Genomic DNA, 20413 nt, shown 5'->3' on the forward strand with positions numbered 1-20413 from the left:
TTGTTTCATATTTTAATAAATTCTGGGAGGCGAATCCCAAAGTTAATAAAACAAAATACAGTCTGCCCTGGTGCCCTGAATTTCAAAACAGATTTGTGTCCGTAAATAGATGCATATCCTAAAACCTATGGGTGTTTAGTTTTGAGTTCTCCAAAAATAGACAGTATTATCAACAAACGAAAATACAACATAGCGGAAACAAAATTTTCCAAACTGATCCAATTTGTCTTACTTAACCACAAATGCCTAAAACTGCATAGACATTTAGAAACCCATTACACTCACGTGAAGTTAGTTACACACTACTTCGCGGCAGAGTTGGCTTTCTCGGCATGTGGGGCTGAGGGAAACACAAAGACACTTGAAGCAACCGCAGATGGCTGAAACTCAGCAGAATATCGCACTGATGTCAAAGTTATCTTGGGGAGTTGCTGTTCACCGCAAGTCAGAGGCACTAGCTTATAACTTAAGACGTGTTCTGACTTGGGAAGGACTGACACCGTATTGCTGTGCGACCCAGACAGGACAAAACTCTGTGCATCAGCCATCGCAAACTTTGTTTCTTGCAGCAACTGTGTCTGGTTGCAGATTCTAACGGCGCAAATGAATGGTTCTCCAAGAATGGCATATGGAGGACAGTTCAAACTCATTACCAGTGGTGATGCCTCCACATTTACTTCAGGAAGTTTGTGCTTTGTTGAAACACATGCCTCTGTTATGTTACCTCCCTCTCTCCTCCACTTTAAATGTACTGATCCCAAACCAAGCTTTGAAGTTCTCGTCGTCGGTATGACTGTGAAAACCTTTTTGAACTCTTCCCCTGGCGCAAGATTAGCAGAGCTCGGGGAATCTCCACCCTGCTGAATCAAACATGAAGTTTCCCCCTGCTCATCATCAAATTTAATGGACATGGACACCAGTTTCAGCGCTATCTCTGAGCAATTTTTGGCACTGACAACTAACACACTTTTTTCGTTCAGTGGCAGAGAAGACATGTCTTCAGAATCAGGGGCTGGCTTGATCCTATTGAGCAATAGGTGATCCCGTCTATATGGCAACATAAACCGATTGCTTATTAAAAGAGGCATCTTCCCTTCGATCTGCAAGCTCTTGTGAATGTGAACTTTTTGGGTATTAGCTTCACTGCCATGTGGCAAGTAACCCAATGACACAAAAAGCATGACAGGCTTAGGTCTATGCCACTTGATTTCTAGCTTGCACGTCCATGATTCCCCTTCCTTCAGGTCTGGAACAGAAACCAGCCCAAAAGATTGCTGAATTTTCTTTATGTTTCCTGTTTCAGATTCAGATTCATCGTTGCCCTCTGCCCCATCAATTCCACAGATTTCAACATGATGGCTTTCTAGAGAAAACGGTTCTGTTTCTCTTGGGCTAAACAAACCACCACCACCCACATCAACTAAATTAATCTTCAATTCACCATTGTATACGGCATGACCCTTTGAAGTTACAACAATAGGCATTGTAAAATCTTCTCCAACTAAGGCAGGACCAGAAGCACCTAGACTAACGTCCACCTGTGGTTCAGGTTCATCAACTTGAGTAGCTTTCTGGCCAAATACGGCAAGAACTGGGTCCTTTGTTGGCAGAGATTCCACACGATTCTCATGCTTCCAGAGAGACAAATCCTCCATTGCAGCAGGACTCTCGGCTCTTGAAGAGATTGTGAAAAGAGGGCCCAATTTTGCGAGAACTGAAAGACACTCGAGTTTGCCGCTTTGCTCTGCATATGAAACAAAGAAATGCGTGAAAAGTTAGGCAGCCGAGAAACCATTTTGCTTCTGTTTTCATTATATAGATACAAGTTCTGTAGCATCAGTTTTGCTAACTGGTAACTAAGAATACGAACACGTCCAAACCAGTTTTGAATTTCAATGAATAAACTGCAATACGTGCAAGTGTGTGACAAACAACACCCTTATAATTAAATCACACTAACCAGAATTGATTGCATATGTCAACCTTAACCAATTATTTGGCACAAGCACCAGCGATGGCTCATTCTCCACTTGGCTACCACTTTCCACAGTGTTAGACGAAGAAGCCCACAGAGGCCTCTGGGAATTTCTGATGACAAAGTTGCACGTAGATTGATTGAACTGAACTTCTAGATGATCTATTTCAACTGGAATAGGTAGATGAGAAAGCAGTGATATTGTAATAGAGCACATAGCGTGAGGCTTGATTATTTGCTCGTGAAACGCAACTGAAGCTAGGAGAACAGGTCTGAGAGGACTGACAAGATCAATCTCAAGATGAAGAGGGCTATCAGTGGCTAATTTGAATCCACTTCCTCCGGTTGATGATAACAGCTCGGCTTCACGACAGACAAGAGTAAAAATTTCTCGATGTATACTTTCTCTTCGTGAAAAGGTTGCAGGACCTCCAGGACCATAATTTTTGTTTCTCGAGTTCCCAGAATCATCATAAGATGTTACAGGCAGTGTAACCATTTCAAGGGACAACTCTACAAAATCTTTCAAAGCACCAAGGTTTCTCGAACACTCTCGCAAGTAACCCAACACCTCCCAGAGCAAAGTTACCCAACCTTCTTGTCTGTACAAGCTTGCAGCGATATTGAAAAAGAATTTTGCGTTGTTGGGATCAGCCAAATCAAAGTACTCCCGGGCTACTTCAAATGCGCACAGAGCAGCCATTCTCCGGGATTTAAGGTTGGTGAATGATTCATAAGATCTCTTCAGCCACGCAATAATTTCAAAGGAATCCTGAAATCTCTTTGCTTCTGAAATTGTAAACCGTGTGTACTCTTCATCCGTTATACTGCAAAGACATTGAAAACTCATACCATTAGAGGTGGTGATAGCATAGTTATATACTAATTTTTTACACAGATTTGTGGCGTGAATTATGAACAACTTACGAGTGAAGTGTGAGAGATTCTCCCTTCTCTTCTCTCGTTTCACACAACTGAGCGAACTGACCCACATAGACTGAAGGAGTAATGGATTCTGAGCAGCTATCAATCTCTTGAGCTGTTTCAGACGTTGACAATAACAATTCCAGGGCACATTTCTTATCTTTCAAGTAATGACAAGCCAACTGCGTATAGAAAGAAATTCCCAGTGGATAAGAACATTATACTTTCAAACACACCGTAACTAGGCACAGACTGCTCAGACATATATGGGACAGAGGAAGAAATTAAGCATTAGCTTCGAGGTAGGTGTTAAGTTTATATAGTGTAGTTTTGAGAGAATGGTAAAAGACACAAAAAGATTTAACACCAAGTGTAGATTATGTTCCGACTATGAGTTAGATGGAGAAAATTTGACTGACCTGAAAATAATAGGCAGGATAAAACTCAAACTCAGTCAAAGATATATCCGCAGTTTCTTGGTTTAAGGAAGAAAAGCTCTGAACTGTTGCGGAGCTTGTCTCAAGCAACTCAGCAAAGACAAGAAACTGCCTACTCATCCAGTCCCAATGGAGAAAAATAAATTCTGTGGATCCAACAACCTTTTCATATGATGCTTTATGTTGATGAAACCATGTTACTGCTTCTATGAGCTTTCCACCGTGTAAAAGAAGCGTTGATATCTTGAAATGCAATTGCTCAGCTATGGTCTTGATCTCGACCAAGCGTTGTATTGCAGGCAGCCTAGTTGATGCCCCGATCATCTGTGCATAAACAAAATTGAATGTGTGGAAACCACCAACAAATATACATAACCTTAAAAACCCTATATGCATCAAAAGCCGGCTTCTTGACAAGAAGCAGAATATATTAGGGTGACAGATGAGTTAGAAAAACCAAAATAATTAGTGAAAGACCTCGTGCAGGGAATGGTAGGCGTCTTCATAAAACTTCAATGCTTCACCCCAATCTCTACGGAACTCTGCATATACAGCGACCTAGCAGACATGGCAAGAATGAGCCTTCCTTTTCCAAGATATTTTGAAACAAAATTATTCGAGTTAGCAGAGAGGTAACAAAAAAGCTAACTTACTTTAAAACAGTAGCGAACATTCAAATCAGGAGAATTGGAACTCCTTCTCTCAACTCGGCTTTTGATTCTCCGTCCTTCTTCTTTGTAATATGCAAGGGCCAACTCTGCAAATGCAGAAGCGATCCTGCAAACATATTGTGTTGAGATGCATTGAATCAAAAGCCTCTTGGTCTTCTAGGTGCAAAAACAGAAAACAAGAAAAGAGGAGAGAGACATGCCTGGAGAGAGAGACTGAGAGTTCAGAATCTATGCTGGAATTGAAGAAGAGCACGTACTTAGAATCTAACTCTGCACGCTTGCGCAATGCCACAAGACGATCTTCGCTAAGTTCCTCTAGAATAAGTCGGGAAGGAGTAAGCAACGAGTTCGGGGATGAATTAAAAAAAACCAAAAAATCTAATCGGAGAGAAAAATGCTACCGTGGGGAGAAGACTGGACCACGACAACCACCAGTTTGATGTTTTTGGGACGGATTACGGATCTAACAACGGAGATCGCTTTGTTAATCCGAGTGTTTTTATAAAAAAAACAAAAAAAATCAAAGGGGTGGGGGAGGAAACAAGGGAAACAGATAAGGGGGATGAGGAAATACTTGAGGCTGTCGAGATCGGAGCAGACCTGTAGCCATTGATTTGGATCGCCAAAGATGTGATGTGAGGGAAAGAAGGCGGCGACCAGTGCAGGGACCTTTGTGCGATGCTTCAGCAACCAATCCCGTTTCAAGATGCCGCCGCATCTGGAAGGAACGGGAGGAGAAGAATCGGAGACACTGAGAGGATCTCTGAAGGAAGAGGCTTGGCTGATCTGATCATCATGAGCAAGGAGAAGCGAGATATGAGACAAGTCAGGGAAGGCCAGAGCGTTGATGGGAGGCTGTTGGGAGTGGAGATGCTTCGTAATGGACGCCTGTAGCTCCGAGTATCCGAAAAGAGCCACCAGACTTACCGGCGGCGTCCTGAGCTCTTCCGGGTATTCCTCCATCTAGCTCGCCGGGGAGTGTATCTGAGACTCGGACGACGCGTTGAATTGGGGGAAGGAAGGATCTGAAACGAAAACATTGCCTGGGCTTTTAACGGGCCTTTCATAATAGTGTAGCTGTCAGATCTGGTTTTAAACTTTATGTGGCGTCAGGGATAATATACGTAGTTCATCTAGCCCACTTAATAGGGCTTTTAACAGGCCTTTAATCAATAAGTGAATGGGGGCTAGTCCAGTTGTCAGATCTGGTTTGAAACTTTATGTGGCGGTAGGGATATACATACATAGTCTATCTAGCCCACTTAATAGGGCTTTTAACAGGCCTTTAATCAATAAGTGAATGGGGGAATAAGTGAATGTGGGCCTAGTCCAGTTGTCAGATCTGATTTAAACGAGCGTACAGTATGTGTTTTCTAGTTACATCACCCGGTGAAAGATGCATCGACTTATTTAATTTGTCAAAGCGTCGACAGACTAATAATTCAACTCCGCCGGCTCCGGACGTACAAAACAAAACAGTTGGGTTTTTTACAAAAAAAAACAATTTGAATTGTTTGCATTGTATGCATATAATAAAGTCATGGATTTTTACAAAATGAGAGAAAAGAATATACAATTGGCAACGAATGGGAAGCGGTCAAGCGGAGGAGCGGTTGATGAAGTCAATGCAATCTGCAATTGCATCGGCATAGAAAGAGTTAGAGCGACGTATAGATGTGTAATATAGACCCCCGTCTTCTCTGACTAGCGGCTGCCTCCTGAAGCACCAGCTCCTGATTAGCCTGAAAAATCCTCTCACTCTCTCACGCAATCTCTTCGTCTTCTGCCTCACGGCCCTGACTTTGATTCCTCTACCACTCGCCCGCCATCGTTTCCTTGCTCCTCCCATCTCTATGAAGGCCGCCGTTGCTTATGCACATTTAAATCTGAGAGACTGTTGAGAGTTGTTAAGTATATATACAAAACTATATTATATAGCTAGACAACATATATAAGAAGGGAGAGGGCTTTCAAAATGTCTGACTTTCAGATCGAGGCTGGGTTGTTGAGAATTTGAACACTTGCAAAGACTTTTTTAATTGATTGATTTTTGTGGTGGCCGCGTGTCATTTTATGTGGGAGATATTGGGTAAGCTGGAAAAACTGGCTTCTAACATGGGATGGAAAATGTCAAAACGAATAAAAAGTCTTCCTTGTAATTTTGTAAACATATATGTCTAAAACGTGCTTGATTATTATATTGTTGCAAAGATCATTGATCTACCATGTTTTCTTTTTCCACAGCAGTGCTTGCATGTTGCAAGAGGATTTTTAATTTGAGTGCTCCATTTGACTCTATGGCCACAACACAAAGCCCATTATAGCAAGACCAAAATATCCACTTCCAAGGCCCAACATCAACTTTCTAAACTATTATAACCAATCCCGTTTGCTGCTGCTCTCTCTGTTCGGAGAATACGAAGATCCCAAATCTTCTGAGCAGTAAAGAAAGATGGCAGTCGAGATGGCCTCTCGCTCTCAGGTGTTTTTTTTGGTCTTTTCTTCAGCTTCTTCTTCGTTATATCCGAGTCGACGACGATCAATTGTTCCCTATCTAAAATTAATTTGATCACAGGTTTTGGTTGAAGAGAAATCGGGTGTTAGAATCTTGACTCTGAACAGACCCAAGCAGCTGAATGCTCTGTCCTTCCAAATGGTAATGAATTTTTCCCTTCTTCTTTTGGTTTCTCCTCCTTTCTTGTACAAATTTGGTTGACTCAATCTTCTATAGATCTCTCGGTTGCTGCAACTGTGCCTTGCATATGAGGAGGACCCTAGTGTGAAACTTGTCATCCTTAAGGTAATCATTATCCTTATCTCTTCCGTTTGCCCCCCTCCCAGCACTGAATGACTTTACCGCAGGGTCTTGGAAGAGCCTTTTGTGCTGGTGGCGATGTTGCAGCTGTGGTTCGTGACATCAAACAAGGTTTACCAACCACCCTCTCCCATCTTTCGTTTCCTTTTCTTACCTTCTTCTATAATCTAATACACACACACTTTCTCTCTATTTTATTTTCGTTGACCAGGTAACTGGAGACTTGGTGCCAATTACTTCTCAGATGAATACATTCTCAACTATGTTATGGCCACATATAGCAAACCTCAGGTTTCACACTATACATACTCTCCTTTTAGTGAACCACTCACTCCGAGTGTATAATAAGTTCATTATTCGTAATCCACACTGTTTTCGGATTATAGGTTTCAATTCTGAATGGTATCGTCATGGGAGGGGGAGCTGGTGTCTCAGTCCATGGTCGATTTCGTATTGCAACTGAGAACACGGTATTCTTTTCCTAGAGATGTCCATGTATGAAAAATACGTCGTTCCAAACTATATACTCATATCATTCCCTATCTTTTGACTTTCCCCAAGGTTTTTGCCATGCCTGAGACAGCTCTGGGGCTCTTTCCAGATATAGGCGCTTCCTACTTCTTGTCAAGGCTCCCTGGATTTTTTGGTAACGAAACTTATATATCATTTTTGCATCTTCTTAAAGCCACAAAAGTTTCAGAATGAATGAGGCTATCTCCTTCTCTCATCCTTGTTATTATTATTTTTTTTTAGGAGAGTATGTTGGTCTCACTGGAGCTAGATTAGATGGCGCTGAAATGCTTACTTGTGGTCTTGCTACTCATTTTGTGCCTTCAAAGGTATGAACTCCCTTTTCGTTAGTATTCCCCATTACCGGCATGATAGCAACTTGACATGCTAAACACAAGAACATTTTTTGCATCACCAACTAAGGCACATTAGACATAGGAATACCCTGTAAGAGATGATGGATTCTCCGTTTGGCATTTTTCTTGGAGAGAAACTTTTCTTGGCAAGGAAAGTTTAAGGTGTCTCTGTCAGGATATGGGGTAGTCTTGTTCAACGTGCTTATTTTCTCCAGCGTGATGGGTCCTGTTAACTATTATAATATATGTGTCCGTACCCAATCTTGCGGCCTGTAATTTTTCTTAGTCTCTATTTCATAAGACATTTCGAATGACTTTTACAATTCAGTTTTCTTATAGCTAGTTAGCTACTAGTGTCAACTGTATATGATTCACCAAGGATTGTTACCTACTTCATACCAAAAGAGAAAAAGAAAAGGATACTTAGTAAGGTTACTCTTTTTTTCACAGAGGTTGACTGCATTAGAAGCAGATCTTTGCAGAGTTGGTTCAAGTGATCCAACGTTTGCCTCAACAATTCTCGATGCCTACACCCAGAAACCGCGTTTGAAACAGCAGAGTGCTTACCGCAGGCAAGTGTATATGATTTTATCTCCTTTTCAATTCGCTAATATTCTTATCTTTCTTATCTCTCATGTACTCATTGCTCTCTCATATCTGCTTCTTATCTTCTTTTCATGCCAAAAGCACGCACATTCTAGGTCATTACTCTCTTATTGACCATAAATACATGACATATTTCTAGAATTTCAATCTTGTATTGGTTTCAGCTTTTCAATTGCTCTTTACAGAATTCATTTCTCATCATATCTTTAATTGAAAATGTGTGTGAAGAGAAAAGGTGGTTCTTATCTTTCCGTTTGTTTAGCAGGTTAGATGTTATTGATAGGTGTTTCTCTAGGAGAACTGTCGAAGAAATTATATCTGCACTTGTAAGTTTTTTATTTCCATTTATATATAGATATATTCACTTGCAATCCTGAGTCGACTGATTACCTTTGACAATGCTCTGTACTATCATATATATTCTCATATATGTGTTGCTTAGGAGAGAGAGGCCACTCAAGAAGCAGATGGTTGGATCTCAGCTACAATTTTATCATTGAAGAAGGCTTCACCAGCAAGCCTTAAAATCTCTCTTAGATCGGTTAGTTCCCAGTACGCATCACAGGAAATGATGACAAAGAGGTGACTGACTGTGCTCATATGATTTCAGATAAGAGAAGGGCGATTGCAGGGGGTGGGGCAGTGTCTTATCCGTGAGTATAGAATGGTGTGTCACGTGTTAAAGGGAGAAATCAGCAAAGATTTTGTGGAGGTTTTGCAAGCTTCCCCGACTGTATTTTCCTTCCAAACTGTCCTTGTTGTTGACCGTAATTACAAGAGCGTGTTTTACTTGTGCAGGGGTGCAGAGCTATATTGGTAGACAAAGATAAGAACCCAAAGGTTTAAACAAGTCTCTATATTTTTGGTATTTGTGGTGGTTATGTCACACTGTTGATATAATAATGCCAGTGTTTTGCTGAAATGAAATTATAGTGGGAGCCAAGGCGACTGGAGGACATGAAGGATAGCATGGTAGAGAAGTACTTCACGAGAGTGGAAGAAGAAGGGGAATGGGAGGATCTAAAGCTTCCGGCAAGGAAAAACTTGCCTGCTTTAGCAATATCAAAGCTGTGAAGTGGAGAAGGTGACGAAGCACTATGGTTTACTTCCCGTCAAGTCTGAAAAAGAAAAATAAAGAAATGTAACAACACACTTGTGTTGAATAGGCCTGGCAATACATACATAATCCATTATTGTATTGATGTAGAGATTTGTACATGGTGTTGGAGGCACAACCATGGCCAATGGACGTGGAAGCACGTCTTTGTTCATTTATTCGGTTTTCAACCCACACAACGACGCGGATCGAGTCCTTACGATTAAATAAAAGTAATAATAACTCATCTTCAATTAAAACAATTACTAGAAGAAATGAGAAAATCAGCTGAATCGTGAAGAATTGAATGTGAAGAAGAAGAAGAAGAAGAAGAAGAGGCAATTAAAAATCTCCCGTGACTCTCGTCTCTCTCCCTTTCTCTCTCTCTCTCTCTGCTCAAAATTTTTTGTTTTTCTGGGGCAAATTTGTGCTTGTTCAGATCTACAATCTCTCCTTTTTCTTCGGCTATGGAGGGCCAACGAGGCAGTAATTCTTCGTTGAGCTCTGGCAATGGCACCGAAGTCGCCGCCGACGTTTCTTCTTGCTTTTATGTTCCCAATCCCTCTGGGACCGACTTCGATGCTGAATCGTCTTCTCTTCCTCCTCTGTAAGTCTTCTTTGCTCCTTCTTCTTCTTCCAACTTGTCTCTGAATTTTCAAAAAAAAAAAACATTGATTTTAACTCTTTGTCGCAGCTCCCCAGCTCCTCAAGTGGCTTTGTCAATTCCCGCCGAGCTTGCTGCCGCCATTCCCCTCATCGATCGCTTCCAGGTTGAAGCTTTTTTGCGGCTTATGCAGAAGCAAATCCAGTCTGCTGGCAAGCGTGGCTTCTTCTATTCTAAAAAGTCCTCTGGCTCTCATGTCCGCGAGCGCTTCACATTTGAGGATATGCTTTGCTTTCAGAAGGTTTGTTTTTACTCCAATTCTCCCTTCACTCACACACAACACAATCCATTTTGATTTGACTTTGTGGCTGCTGAAAATTAATTAAAAATTAATGTGGTCTCTCTCTCTCTCCTTCCTTCAGGATCCCATCCCCACATCTCTTCTCAAGATAAACAGCGATCTCGTCAGCCGTGCTACCAAGTTGTTTCATCTCATCTTAAAATATATGGGCGTTGATTCATCTGATCGATCAACGCCACCCAGTTTAGATGAACGCATTGAACTTGTTGGAAAGCTCTTCAAGAAAACTTTGAAGCGTGTTGAACTCCGGGACGAACTTTTTGCTCAAATCTCCAAGCAGACTAGACATAATCCTGACAGGTACCTTCCATCCAAACAGACTGTTTTTTTTTTAGTTACATGCTCGCATCATCATCTTTCTTTTATTTCTAACCCTTTTTGTATCTCTTTTAACTTTTCCCCTTCTTGGCATGTTATCAGGCAATACTTGATCAAAGCTTGGGAATTGATGTACTTATGTGCGTCTTCAATGCCTCCAAGCAAAGATATTGGTGGATATCTATCTGAGTATATTCATAATGTGGCACACGATGCAACAATCGAACCAGAGGCTCAGGTTCTTGCTGTGAATACTTTGAAGGCCTTAAAGCGCTCTATCAAAGCTGGTCCTAGGCATACCACACCTGGCCGTGAAGAAATTGAAGCCCTTTTGACCGGTAGAAAGCTCACCACCATTGTCTTCTTTTTGGATGAAACTTTTGAAGAAATATCATATGACATGGCCACAACTGTGTCTGATGCTGTTGAGGTATGTTCTTGTATTCTTTTATCATAGTTTAGTTTCCTTGCAGTGCACTGCTACCTGATCATATTCTTGTCTGATGAAGTAAACTTAGTAATGAGTTTGTTCTTGCATTTTATTTTCCTTTGTCTCTTTTTGTTTTTTTATTTAACCTTTCTCACTGTATTGACATATCCCTTTCAGGAGCTAGCTGGGACAATTAAACTCTCAGCTTTCTCTAGCTTCAGTTTGTTTGAATGTCGTAAAGTTGTTTCAAGTTCCAAATCGTCAGATACCGGAAATGGTATGTTTTCATATGACTCTCTTTATCATATATTTTTTAAGTAGTACTACATTATTAATCATTTTTCAATCTGTTCGCTTGCAGAGGAATATATAGGATTGGATGATAACAAGTATATTGGAGATCTCCTCGCAGAATTCAAAGCTATAAAAGATAGAAATAAAGGAGAGATACTACACTGCAAATTGGTATTTAAAAAAAAACTATTCCGAGAGTCTGATGAAGCAGTAACAGATCTGATGTTTGTTCAACTATCATATGTTCAAGTGAGCATTTTGTTCATTGATATGATTTCCACATGATAAAATCTGTGTTTCCTTGCTAACACATATACATGCAGTTGCAACATGACTATTTATTAGGAAACTATCCTGTTGGGAGGGACGATGCTGCTCAGCTTTGTGCCTTGCAAATTCTTGTTGGGATTGGGTTTGTCAACAATCCAGAGTCATGCATGTTAGTATTCTAAATTTTTAGTTACGAGAATTGTAGCTTCAATTTTTTTAAGCTAAGCCATTGAATTTATTTGCGTAGTAATAATGTTGTATTTTTCCAATATTCCATTAATATTTTTCTCTTTCTTTATCATTGTGTCACATATTAGTGACTGGACATCACTTCTTGAGCGCTTTTTGCCGAGACAAATAGCAATAACCCGAGCAAAGCGTGAATGGGAATTGGATATCCTTGCTCGCTACCGTTCTATGGTAGGAATGAGTCAATGCTTTTTTTTTTTTTCCCTCTCTAGATACCTTTACCACATACAGTATGATAAAATGATACATCGTATTTGTGTATGTGGAAATGTAGGAGAATGTAACCAAAGATGATGCAAGACAGCAATTTCTACGGATACTAAAGGCATTGCCATACGGGAATTCAGTGTTTTTCAGTGTACGCAAGATAGATGATCCGATTGGGCTGCTACCAGGGCGAATCATTTTGGGTATCAACAAACGTGGGGTCAGTGCAAAATAGATGTTATACATTAGAAATTTGTTATCGTTGTTTGAAATTCAAATGTATGTTGTTGGGTTTGAATTTGTTGTTTGCTTTCTTGTAGGTGCATTTTTTCCGACCGGTTCCTAAAGAGTATTTGCACTCTGCTGAACTACGTGACATAATGCAATTTGGCAGCAGTAACACTGCCGTCTTTTTCAAAATGAGAGTCGCTGGTGTTCTTCACATATTTCAGTTCGAAACAAAACAGGTTCAGACATTATTATTTGCGGATCATTATAATTACGCAGCTATTCCTTACAATATATATTTAATTCGGGGAACTTGTAAATGTGAACTAGCATTTTATTCTTTGTAGGGAGAAGAAATTTGTGTTGCTTTGCAAACCCATATAAATGATGTCATGTTGCGTCGTTACTCCAAAGCTCGATCTGCTGCCAATAGCTTGGTTAATGGAGATATATCTTGCAGTTCGAAGCCACAAAATCTTGAAGTGTATGAAAAACGTGTGCAAGATTTGTCTAAGGCTTATGAAGAGTCTGAAAAGAAGATTGATAAGGTATACCGTCTAATAGATTTCTCGTTTCTTGGTCGAGTAAAATTCAATTTATGGAGGGAAGGCTGATCTCTGTTTAAAACATGTACTAACATTTTGTAGTAGGATTTGTCATGGTTTAATGCTTGGCTGTTGTACGATATATCAGTAAATGTCACCCCTCCTTCTATCTCATGTTATTGTTGGTACTTGGTAGAATGTTATTCCGTGACCTCTTTTCTTTTTAGAGTTGTATGCTGATGAACTGTTTGTATGTTTTATGTTGTTGTGTAGTTGATGGATGAATTGCAAGAGAAAAATCAGCAAGACGTTACTCTGCGTGAAGAGTTAGAAGCTTTGCGTAATGGTTTAGAGCTTGAAAGGAAAAAATTGTTGGAGGTTACCTTAGACCGTGATAAACTTAGGTCGTTGTGTGACGAGAAAGGGATAACTATTCAAGTTAGTTATAACATAACTTTTCTCTTTGTTTTGATGCTTTGGTGAAATTATTAATTATTTCTTCTATATATGCTCTAGACCTTGATGTCTGAACTACGAGGAATGGAAGCAAGGTTGGCAAAGTCAGGCAACACAAAATCAAGTAAAGAGACAAAGTCGGAATTAAGCGAAATGAATAATCAGGTGAATATCATGTGTAAAATTGTGATTCGTTGTTGTATGCTTTAATTGTTGAGTATCTATGTTGTTGTTTTGCTAGCACTTCTTTATCCCTTCAACAATGATTTTTATGTCACAGATATTATACAAGATCCAAAAGGAGTTAGAAGTTCGAAATAAGGAATTGCACGTTGCAGTTGATAACTCAAAGAGACTGTTGAGCGAAAACAAGATTTTGGAGCAAAGCATTTTCAATACTGAAAATAGGAAAAAAGAGGAGGTGAATCTGATGTATCAGATTTATGGCCGATTTAAAATTGAGTAGTTGCAAATGCTTGCGTATTGACACATCAATATTTCAGGTTGAAATTCATCAAAAGAGATATGAACAAGAAAAAAAGGTGTTAAAGCTTCGAGTTTCTGAACTTGAAAATAAGCTTGAAGTCCTTACTCAAGACTTGGATAGTGCTGAGTCCGCGATTGAAAGTAAGAATTCTGACATGATGCTGTTGCAGAATAGCTTAAAAGAGCTTGAGGAGTTAAGGGAAATGAAAGAGGTATTGGTACTCTTTAGTCTTCTTCATTGTTTTAATTAGAGGGAGGCGCTTACATTCCAATTTCATGTTTTAAGGACATTGACAGAAAAAATGAGCAAACAGCTGCCATTTTGAAGATGCAAGGAGCCCAACTTGCTGAGCTAGAAATACTTTATAAGGAAGAACAAGTTCTAAGAAAAAGATACTATAATACCATAGAAGGTAACATGATGGTCAAGTATGTACAATAATATTCATAGGCGTGCTTTTGTGAAATTTATAATGTGTATAATCTTTTTGTTTTAAAATTGAATTGTAGATATGAAAGGAAAGATTAGAGTTTATTGTCGTATAAGACCTCTAAATGAAAAAGAGAGTTCAGAGAGGGAAAAACAAATGCTGACAACTGTGGATGAGTTTACCGTTGAACATCCATGGAAAGACGACAAAAGAAAGCAACATATATATGATCGCGTATTTGACATGCGTGCTAATCAAGATGATATCTTTGAAGACACGAAGGTATTACGGATATGTAACTCTGTTCATTTACCATTTATTTTTAGCTAATTTTGTTGTGGTTGCTAATATCGTTTCTCTTGAACAGTATTTGGTACAGTCCGCTGTAGATGGATATAATGTTTGCATTTTTGCATATGGTCAAACTGGGTCCGGAAAAACTTTCACTATATATGGGCATGAGAACAATCCTGGACTGACACCTCGAGCTACAAAGGAACTGTTCAATATATTAAAGCGAGATAGTAACAGATTTTCATTTTCTCTGAAGGTAACTTGTTATCCTAATATATGATGCGATTAAGGATTCTGGCATCTAATGACTTCAAGAAATTATGCAGGTATATATGGTGGAACTTTATCAAGACACACTTGTAGACCTTCTCTTACCAAAAAGTGCAAGACGCTTGAAACTAGAGATTAAAAAAGATTCAAAGGTAATGAGATATATAGCTACTTTCACTAGTTTGTAGACACAAGTAGTATCTCATGCATAAAATACTTCCTCAGGGTATGGTCTTTGTAGAGAATGTGACAACTATACCTATATCAACTTTGGAGGAACTGCGGATGATTATTGAACGGGGATCGGAACGACGCCATGTTTCTGGAACAAATATGAATGAAGAAAGCTCAAGGTCTCACCTAATACTATCGGTTGTTATCGAGAGCATTGATCTTCAAACCCAGTCTGCTGCGAGGGGCAAGGTGACAAAATTCACTAGTTGTTTCTTTTTTAACTCATAGTCATAATCATTTTTCACAGAATTTCGTAGCATTTAGGGATTTCAAGAAAATAGGACTTTCTTTAGATTTTCATGTTTAGTCTACCGTATATAAAAGATAAAAAGTAACATTAATCTTATTCAAAAGGAAGATAGTTTAACTTCATCTCAAGTATTATTCAAATCATTGGTGTGGTACACAATGTTAAACCTTCGTGTGTATTCATAGGATTGCACAATAAACATATTAATTACACCTAAATGATTAAATATATCCATATTATTAGACAATGATACCCTCATTATCTATATATTTTCGTTCACTAGATCCTTTTCGTGAATGTTATGAGAAATGATGATCTTGTATAATATTATGATCCTCTATTTGTTACTTTGCAGTTGAGTTTTGTGGATCTTGCTGGTTCTGAGAGAGTAAAAAAGTCGGGCTCTGCCGGCTGCCAACTCAAAGAAGCTCAAAGTATCAACAAATCACTTTCTGCATTAGGTGATGTTATTGGTGCTTTATCTTCGGGCAACCAGCATATTCCTTACAGGAATCACAAGCTAACAATGTTGATGAGTGATTCATTGGGAGGAAATGCCAAGACGTTAATGTTTGTTAATGTGTCTCCAGCCGAATCAAACTTGGACGAGACGTACAATTCTCTACTGTAAGTCAAACATCAATTGTCAAATAAGCTAAGTGTTAACATAGATTAACTGTGCGTACTCATTAGATAAAGCATACTGTTTTTGTTCCTCCTTTGACCAAATTCCAGATACGCGTCGAGAGTGAGAACTATCGTGAATGATCCCAGCAAACATATATCATCGAAAGAGATGGTGCGATTGAAAAAGTTGGTAGCATACTGGAAAGAGCAAGCCGGTAAAAAAAGTGAGGAAGAAGACTTGGTGGATATTGAGGAAGATCGTACACGAAAAGATGAGGCAGATAGTTGAAGAATGCTGGCATGGAATACAATTCATGTAGGTGAAATTGAGACGATAGTATCATTGGTTTTCACCATTCTTTTTGTAGGAAGTTACTACTCTTAAGTAGAGTTTCTATCTAAAAGTAATGCTATATGTCTCAAACTTTATCTGTTTTGATGAGATCTTCGTTACAAGAAAGGAATTAATGGTAGATACAATACGAATCTGGTGAGAACTATACAAATAAGAACAAAAGTGAAACAGTATAAAGATAATAAGTTGGGGTATACACCTATTAGCTAATAAGTTGGTATATATTGTTTATCACTTTATCTTATCAAGTGTAAAAGGAATTTATACACGAATTATTCATCGGCTGATATGTTATGTTTATTATTCAAGTGTTTATAAGGAATTTACGAACTCAATTATAGACATATTTACCCTCAATGTGGATTTATCTGCATGTGAAATCAAAGGATTATTATAATTTATAAGTGACTCATATTTGCTTGGTGGTGTTGAATAAAACCATACATAAACCCTAAACCATACCACTAATACCATTACCACTACTACTACCACTGTCACTGCCACTAATACTAAAATTACTACTACCATTACCACTGATACTACCAATATCACTATCACTACCACTGATACTATCCTTACCATTATGGTAGTGGTAGTATCAGTGGTAGTGGTAGTATGAGTGGCAGTTGTAATGGTATTTTATGTGGCAGTGGTAGTGATAGTATACCGGGTTTGTTCATCCTAGAGTTTGTTGTAGCTAAGGCACCTTGTAACCTAAATTATGTGATTATTTTATCTTATAAAATCAGAAATTTTATTGGAAAAAAAATTCAAGATGAAACATAACATTTTGGATAGGACAGTATCAATGGCTTTATCATCAATTCTAGGCGAAGCATTCCATGTCTTTATAAAATAAATTGGTGGTCAGGAACGCTTGAAAGTATTGATTGGTAACCGATATTTCTAAGATGGAACTTATATTACAAATAGAAATTAAAAAAAACTGCAATATGACCGGTTGGCAAAAAAAAGAAGAAACTGCAATATGATCAGTTAATATTCGTATTATATAAAGTTTCATTTAGGGTTTAAGGTTTATAACCATTTTTTTGTAAAGCGTATTATCTTCTTATTCATTATGTGAAATTATAATAAGTTTTTCTTATGTCATTATTCCTAGACAAACATAGCATTTGGATAGTTTAATGCTAGAACAATATAGGTTATTTAGCTTCATTTAATAAACACATTATATGATAAAGCTAATTTAATTTAGACTAGGTACTAACCCGCGGAAAACCGCGGGCTGAACTTTTCTTTTGATGAAAATTTGTAATAACTTATTTTGTTATTATGTTATATATAATAGTTTGTGATTAAAAATTCGGTTTGCTTATATTAATTTTTTTTGTAATTTATAAATGTTTATTGAAACCTGTCAATAAAACATTTGCATAATGAATAAAATTGTTTAAACTTTTGTCAATTAAACGCAATTTTTGGTATAATTATGAAATAAGTAAAAAGATATAACTAACATGTAAAAATAACAACTAAATATAGCTAGTGGAGGTTCTGAAAACCTTCTTTGAAAACAACATTCATTATTTTTTTTCTGTGACTTCCTTTTTTGTCTGTAATAAGCACCTTCAAGCATTAAATATATTTAAAATTTAACTTAGTTTTATTTTCGTAAAGAATAGTGGCTAAAATAAAAATATAATTTTTTAAAATAGATAAGATATTATATCTATATCTTTTATTTTTAGTTTATTAATTTTTAAATCTAAGCAAACTTTTATATATTTTATTTGATTAGATTTTTGATTAAAAAGTTTAACATGTGCTGGAAAAGTTTTTTTGATAAAATTTGTGGTTATATAGATTTTATTCGATTAGATTTTTAAAATCTTAGCTGTTAATTTGTTTTGAGGACTAATTAGTTTTGATTCTAATAGATTTTTTTTTTACTTTTCTACAATTTATTTTATTTTATGTATCCCAATTTTCGTTTTTAATTAATTATATTTATTTAATTAATTAATTAATCTTAATTAAGTTTTTCTAATAACAATTGAATGTAATGTTTTACACATTTTAAGATTAATTTCATATTTGTATTCTCGATTAATATAGTATGATTCCAGGATTTCCATAATTTTAGAGCTTTTGATATATGTATTTTCATAAGCTTTCATTTAGGTTGCCGTTAAAATATGATCACAAAATTAAAACGCATAGTTACAAAAAGGCTTTGGATCCGTAACTTGGAATTAATCCGGATCCCGATCCGGGTCCATGTTCTCTCTCACACTCCTCTTTGGGTAAATAGACGGTACAAAGCTTATTTAGATCCGACGGCTCTTATTTCATCTAAATCCAAATTCTCCCCAACGGCTCCATCTCTCTCTCTCTCTCTCTCTCGCTCTCTCTTTGATTCAGAAATTTGGGTTCTCTCGTTCTTTGAGTTCTCTCGCTCTCTCGTTCTTTGGGTTCTTTGGGTTCTCTCGTTCTTTGAGTTCTCTCGTTCATGGAAGGAGGTATTATGTTCTGTTTCTGTAGTCGTAATTGTGATTTGTTCTTACAGATTCATGATTGATTGTGATTTTTGTTTGATTCCTTTTCTTTGATTGTTTCGCTGATAATCTATGGTTTATTCCAGATCAATATCAAGAAATTAGCAACGATGGTGCTTTGTATCTGTATATTAACTTGCTCGAAATCCATGTTCCTTCCCTGGCACTTTTATCGCTGCATCGAGTCTCAATCCTTGCTTTCTCCAGTTCCTCAAAGGCATCTCTTAGCTCCGAGATTTTCAAAGGCGCAAAAGCAGGAGAACCCAAAACAGAAAACCCCAGAAGAACCATTACATCCTCTAACGTTATGGTTGCTTCACCCCAAGGAAAGACAAAAGATTTGGTTTCAGGACACCATTTCTCAGTAACGGAGAGAATCAAAGACACGTTTTTGGAGATGTTTTAAGTAGAAGCCTTGACTGCGTCAAAAATTCCAGCTTTTTTCCAAGTGGGTGCGTGTAAAGCTTCCATTTTTACAACCCAAAGACACGTTTTTGGAGATGTTGTAAGTAGAAGCCTTGATTGCGTCAAAAATTCCAGCTTTTTTCCAAGTGGGTGCGTGTAAAGCTTCCATTTTTACAACCCAAGATAAGAAACGACGCTCTGCAATTGCAAACCAAAACCCTGAGAAGGAAACCTGTGAAGAGAAGCGTTTTAGCTCAGAAGAGAAATCAGAGGGACGTTGGTAGTCACGGCGAGGAAGATCAGACACAGAGCCACCTTTGATGGAGGTAACGAAGGGTTTGATGGAGCCACCTTTGATCAGATCTTTCACTTGATTTGGATGAAACAGTGGACAAAAGTGAGAATTCAGTAGTTTCTCCTGCCAATGGACAAACACTTCCAAATTTGCAGAAGATTCTCGACTTCAGTGACAAAATTAAGGTACTCTACTTTCTTTCTCCTCTTCTTGAATATAAACACTATCACGACAGTTGTGAATTGCAATAGTAAGTGGAGGTTGTTTTAAGTTGAAATATGATTTTGCTTCTGCTAGTGTTATATGTTCACCCTTAGTGTCTTAATAAACCTTGTTGTCTTAATGCAAAACTTGTTTGCTTTGGTTGTAACATGATAAGCCTCAACATGTTTATTATGGCAGATAAGCTTGGAACTCTGGAAAAATAGTACTTGGAAGAGTCATCAGAGAGGAAGCGATTATACAATGAAGTGATCGAACTCAAGGGAAATATCAGGGTCTTTTGCAGATGCAGACCTCTAAACCAAGCTGAAATAGCAAATGACTGTGCTTCTGTAGCTGAGTTTGATCCATCACAGGAAAACGAGCTCCAGATACTTTCATCTGATTCCTCCAAGAAGCATTTAAAGTTTGACCATGTCTTTAAGCCTGAAGATGGCCAAGGTAAATTGAGACACTACCTTTGCCAGATTATTTGTCTAAACATATGATCTTCGTACATTACATCTAACGATCTAATCTGACTGTGCCTTCATTTGCAGACACTGTTTTTGCACATACAAAACCTATGGAGGGAACACCAGAGAATAGAGGAGTGAACTATAGAACCTAAGAGCTATTTCGCTGTTCAGAAAGCAGAAGTCATCTCATGAAGTTTGAGCTATCGGTTATAATG

General features: G+C 38.0%; 3 protein-coding genes and 2 long non-coding RNA genes across 7 annotated transcripts in view; 3 read left to right on the forward strand and 2 right to left on the reverse strand.

The window, feature by feature from the left end:
* Window positions 1-80: 80 nt before the first annotated feature.
* LOC104746548 (uncharacterized) lies at window positions 81-5095 on the reverse strand. Of its 2 annotated transcripts, none has more exons than XM_010468063.3 (9): window positions 4582-5095; window positions 4409-4470; window positions 4208-4322; window positions 3990-4113; window positions 3814-3894; window positions 3319-3660; window positions 2903-3081; window positions 1961-2802; window positions 81-1744 (listed from the first exon to the last, which is right to left on the reverse strand). In XM_010468063.3, the coding sequence occupies exons 1-9, from the start codon at window positions 4968-4970 to the stop codon at window positions 303-305; spliced, it is 3576 nt and encodes a 1191-aa protein (XP_010466365.2). In that variant the 5' UTR covers window positions 4971-5095; the 3' UTR covers window positions 81-302. The 2 variants fall into 2 exon arrangements, with proteins under 2 accessions (XP_010466365.2, XP_087332658.1); XM_087476532.1 differs by having other exon boundaries at window positions 4608-5039.
* A 302-nt stretch (window positions 5096-5397) lies between these two features.
* Window positions 5398-6111, reverse strand: LOC147949398 (uncharacterized). Its single transcript, XR_015574693.1, has 2 exons — window positions 5992-6111; window positions 5398-5901 (listed from the first exon to the last, which is right to left on the reverse strand). It is a non-coding gene; the product is annotated as an uncharacterized LOC147949398 (long non-coding RNA).
* Window positions 6112-6206: 95 nt separating this feature from the next.
* LOC104746577 (3-hydroxyisobutyryl-CoA hydrolase 1) lies at window positions 6207-9565 on the forward strand. Of its 2 annotated transcripts, XM_010468094.2 has the most exons (14): window positions 6207-6489; window positions 6583-6663; window positions 6739-6807; window positions 6870-6933; window positions 7034-7113; window positions 7209-7292; window positions 7384-7468; window positions 7576-7661; window positions 8139-8260; window positions 8560-8620; window positions 8737-8835; window positions 8905-9006; window positions 9093-9134; window positions 9228-9565. In XM_010468094.2, exons 1-14 carry the CDS (start codon window positions 6460-6462, stop codon window positions 9366-9368), a joined length of 1146 nt encoding a protein of 381 aa, XP_010466396.2. In that variant the 5' UTR covers window positions 6207-6459; the 3' UTR covers window positions 9369-9565. The 2 variants fall into 2 exon arrangements, with proteins under 2 accessions (XP_010466396.2, XP_087332763.1); XM_087476637.1 differs by lacking the exon at window positions 9093-9134 and having other exon boundaries at window positions 8905-9027; window positions 9204-9565.
* On the forward strand, window positions 9459-16424 carry LOC104746584 (kinesin-like protein KIN-14E). Its single transcript, XM_087476621.1, has 22 exons — window positions 9459-9997; window positions 10085-10295; window positions 10417-10655; window positions 10776-11103; window positions 11281-11380; window positions 11465-11646; window positions 11721-11836; window positions 11985-12087; window positions 12191-12343; window positions 12444-12590; window positions 12699-12899; window positions 13170-13334; window positions 13413-13517; window positions 13633-13773; window positions 13856-14050; window positions 14125-14251; window positions 14349-14551; window positions 14637-14819; window positions 14890-14985; window positions 15059-15256; window positions 15673-15944; window positions 16053-16424. Exons 1-22 carry the CDS (start codon window positions 9858-9860, stop codon window positions 16231-16233), a joined length of 3786 nt encoding a protein of 1261 aa, XP_087332747.1. The 5' UTR covers window positions 9459-9857; the 3' UTR covers window positions 16234-16424.
* Window positions 16425-19931: 3507 nt separating this feature from the next.
* The window catches only part of LOC104746594 (uncharacterized), a 953-nt gene continuing 471 nt past the window's right edge, over window positions 19932-20413 (forward strand). The window contains exons 1-2 of the long non-coding RNA XR_002034153.2: window positions 19932-20181; window positions 20280-20413. The exon at window positions 20280-20413 is cut by the window's right edge and continues 42 nt beyond it. This is a non-coding gene — a long non-coding RNA (uncharacterized LOC104746594). The remainder of the gene's footprint in view (window positions 20182-20279) is intronic.

Source organism: Camelina sativa, chromosome 2 (assembly GCF_030686135.1).
Source record: "Camelina sativa cultivar CO46 ecotype springtype chromosome 2, ASM3068613v1".
NCBI classification, from domain to species: domain Eukaryota; kingdom Viridiplantae; phylum Streptophyta; class Magnoliopsida; order Brassicales; family Brassicaceae; genus Camelina; species Camelina sativa.

Excerpts from the sequence above, each read along its gene's own strand:
- LOC104746548 (XM_010468063.3), bottom strand. The coding sequence starts at position 4,970 with ATGGAGGAATACCCGGAAGAGCTCAGGACGCCGCCGGTAAGTCTGGTG. Across the intron at positions 3,082-3,318 it reads ATCCTGCCTATTATTTTCAG|TTGGCTTGTCATTACTTGAA; the intron begins GTCAGTCAAATT and ends TTCTATACGCAG. Across the intron at positions 1,745-1,960 it reads GACATATGCAATCAATTCTG|AGCAAAGCGGCAAACTCGAG; the intron begins GTTAGTGTGATT and ends TTTCATATGCAG.
- LOC104746577 (XM_010468094.2), top strand. The coding sequence starts at position 6,460 with ATGGCAGTCGAGATGGCCTCTCGCTCTCAG. Across the intron at positions 6,490-6,582 it reads AGATGGCCTCTCGCTCTCAG|GTTTTGGTTGAAGAGAAATC; the intron begins GTGTTTTTTTTG and ends ATTTGATCACAG. Across the intron at positions 9,135-9,227 it reads ACAAAGATAAGAACCCAAAG|TGGGAGCCAAGGCGACTGGA; the intron begins GTTTAAACAAGT and ends ATGAAATTATAG.
- LOC104746584 (XM_087476621.1), top strand. The coding sequence starts at position 9,858 with ATGGAGGGCCAACGAGGCAGTAATTCTTCGTTGAGCTCTGGCAATGGC. Across the intron at positions 12,900-13,169 it reads CTGAAAAGAAGATTGATAAG|TTGATGGATGAATTGCAAGA; the intron begins GTATACCGTCTA and ends GTTGTTGTGTAG. Across the intron at positions 13,518-13,632 it reads TAAGCGAAATGAATAATCAG|ATATTATACAAGATCCAAAA; the intron begins GTGAATATCATG and ends TTTATGTCACAG.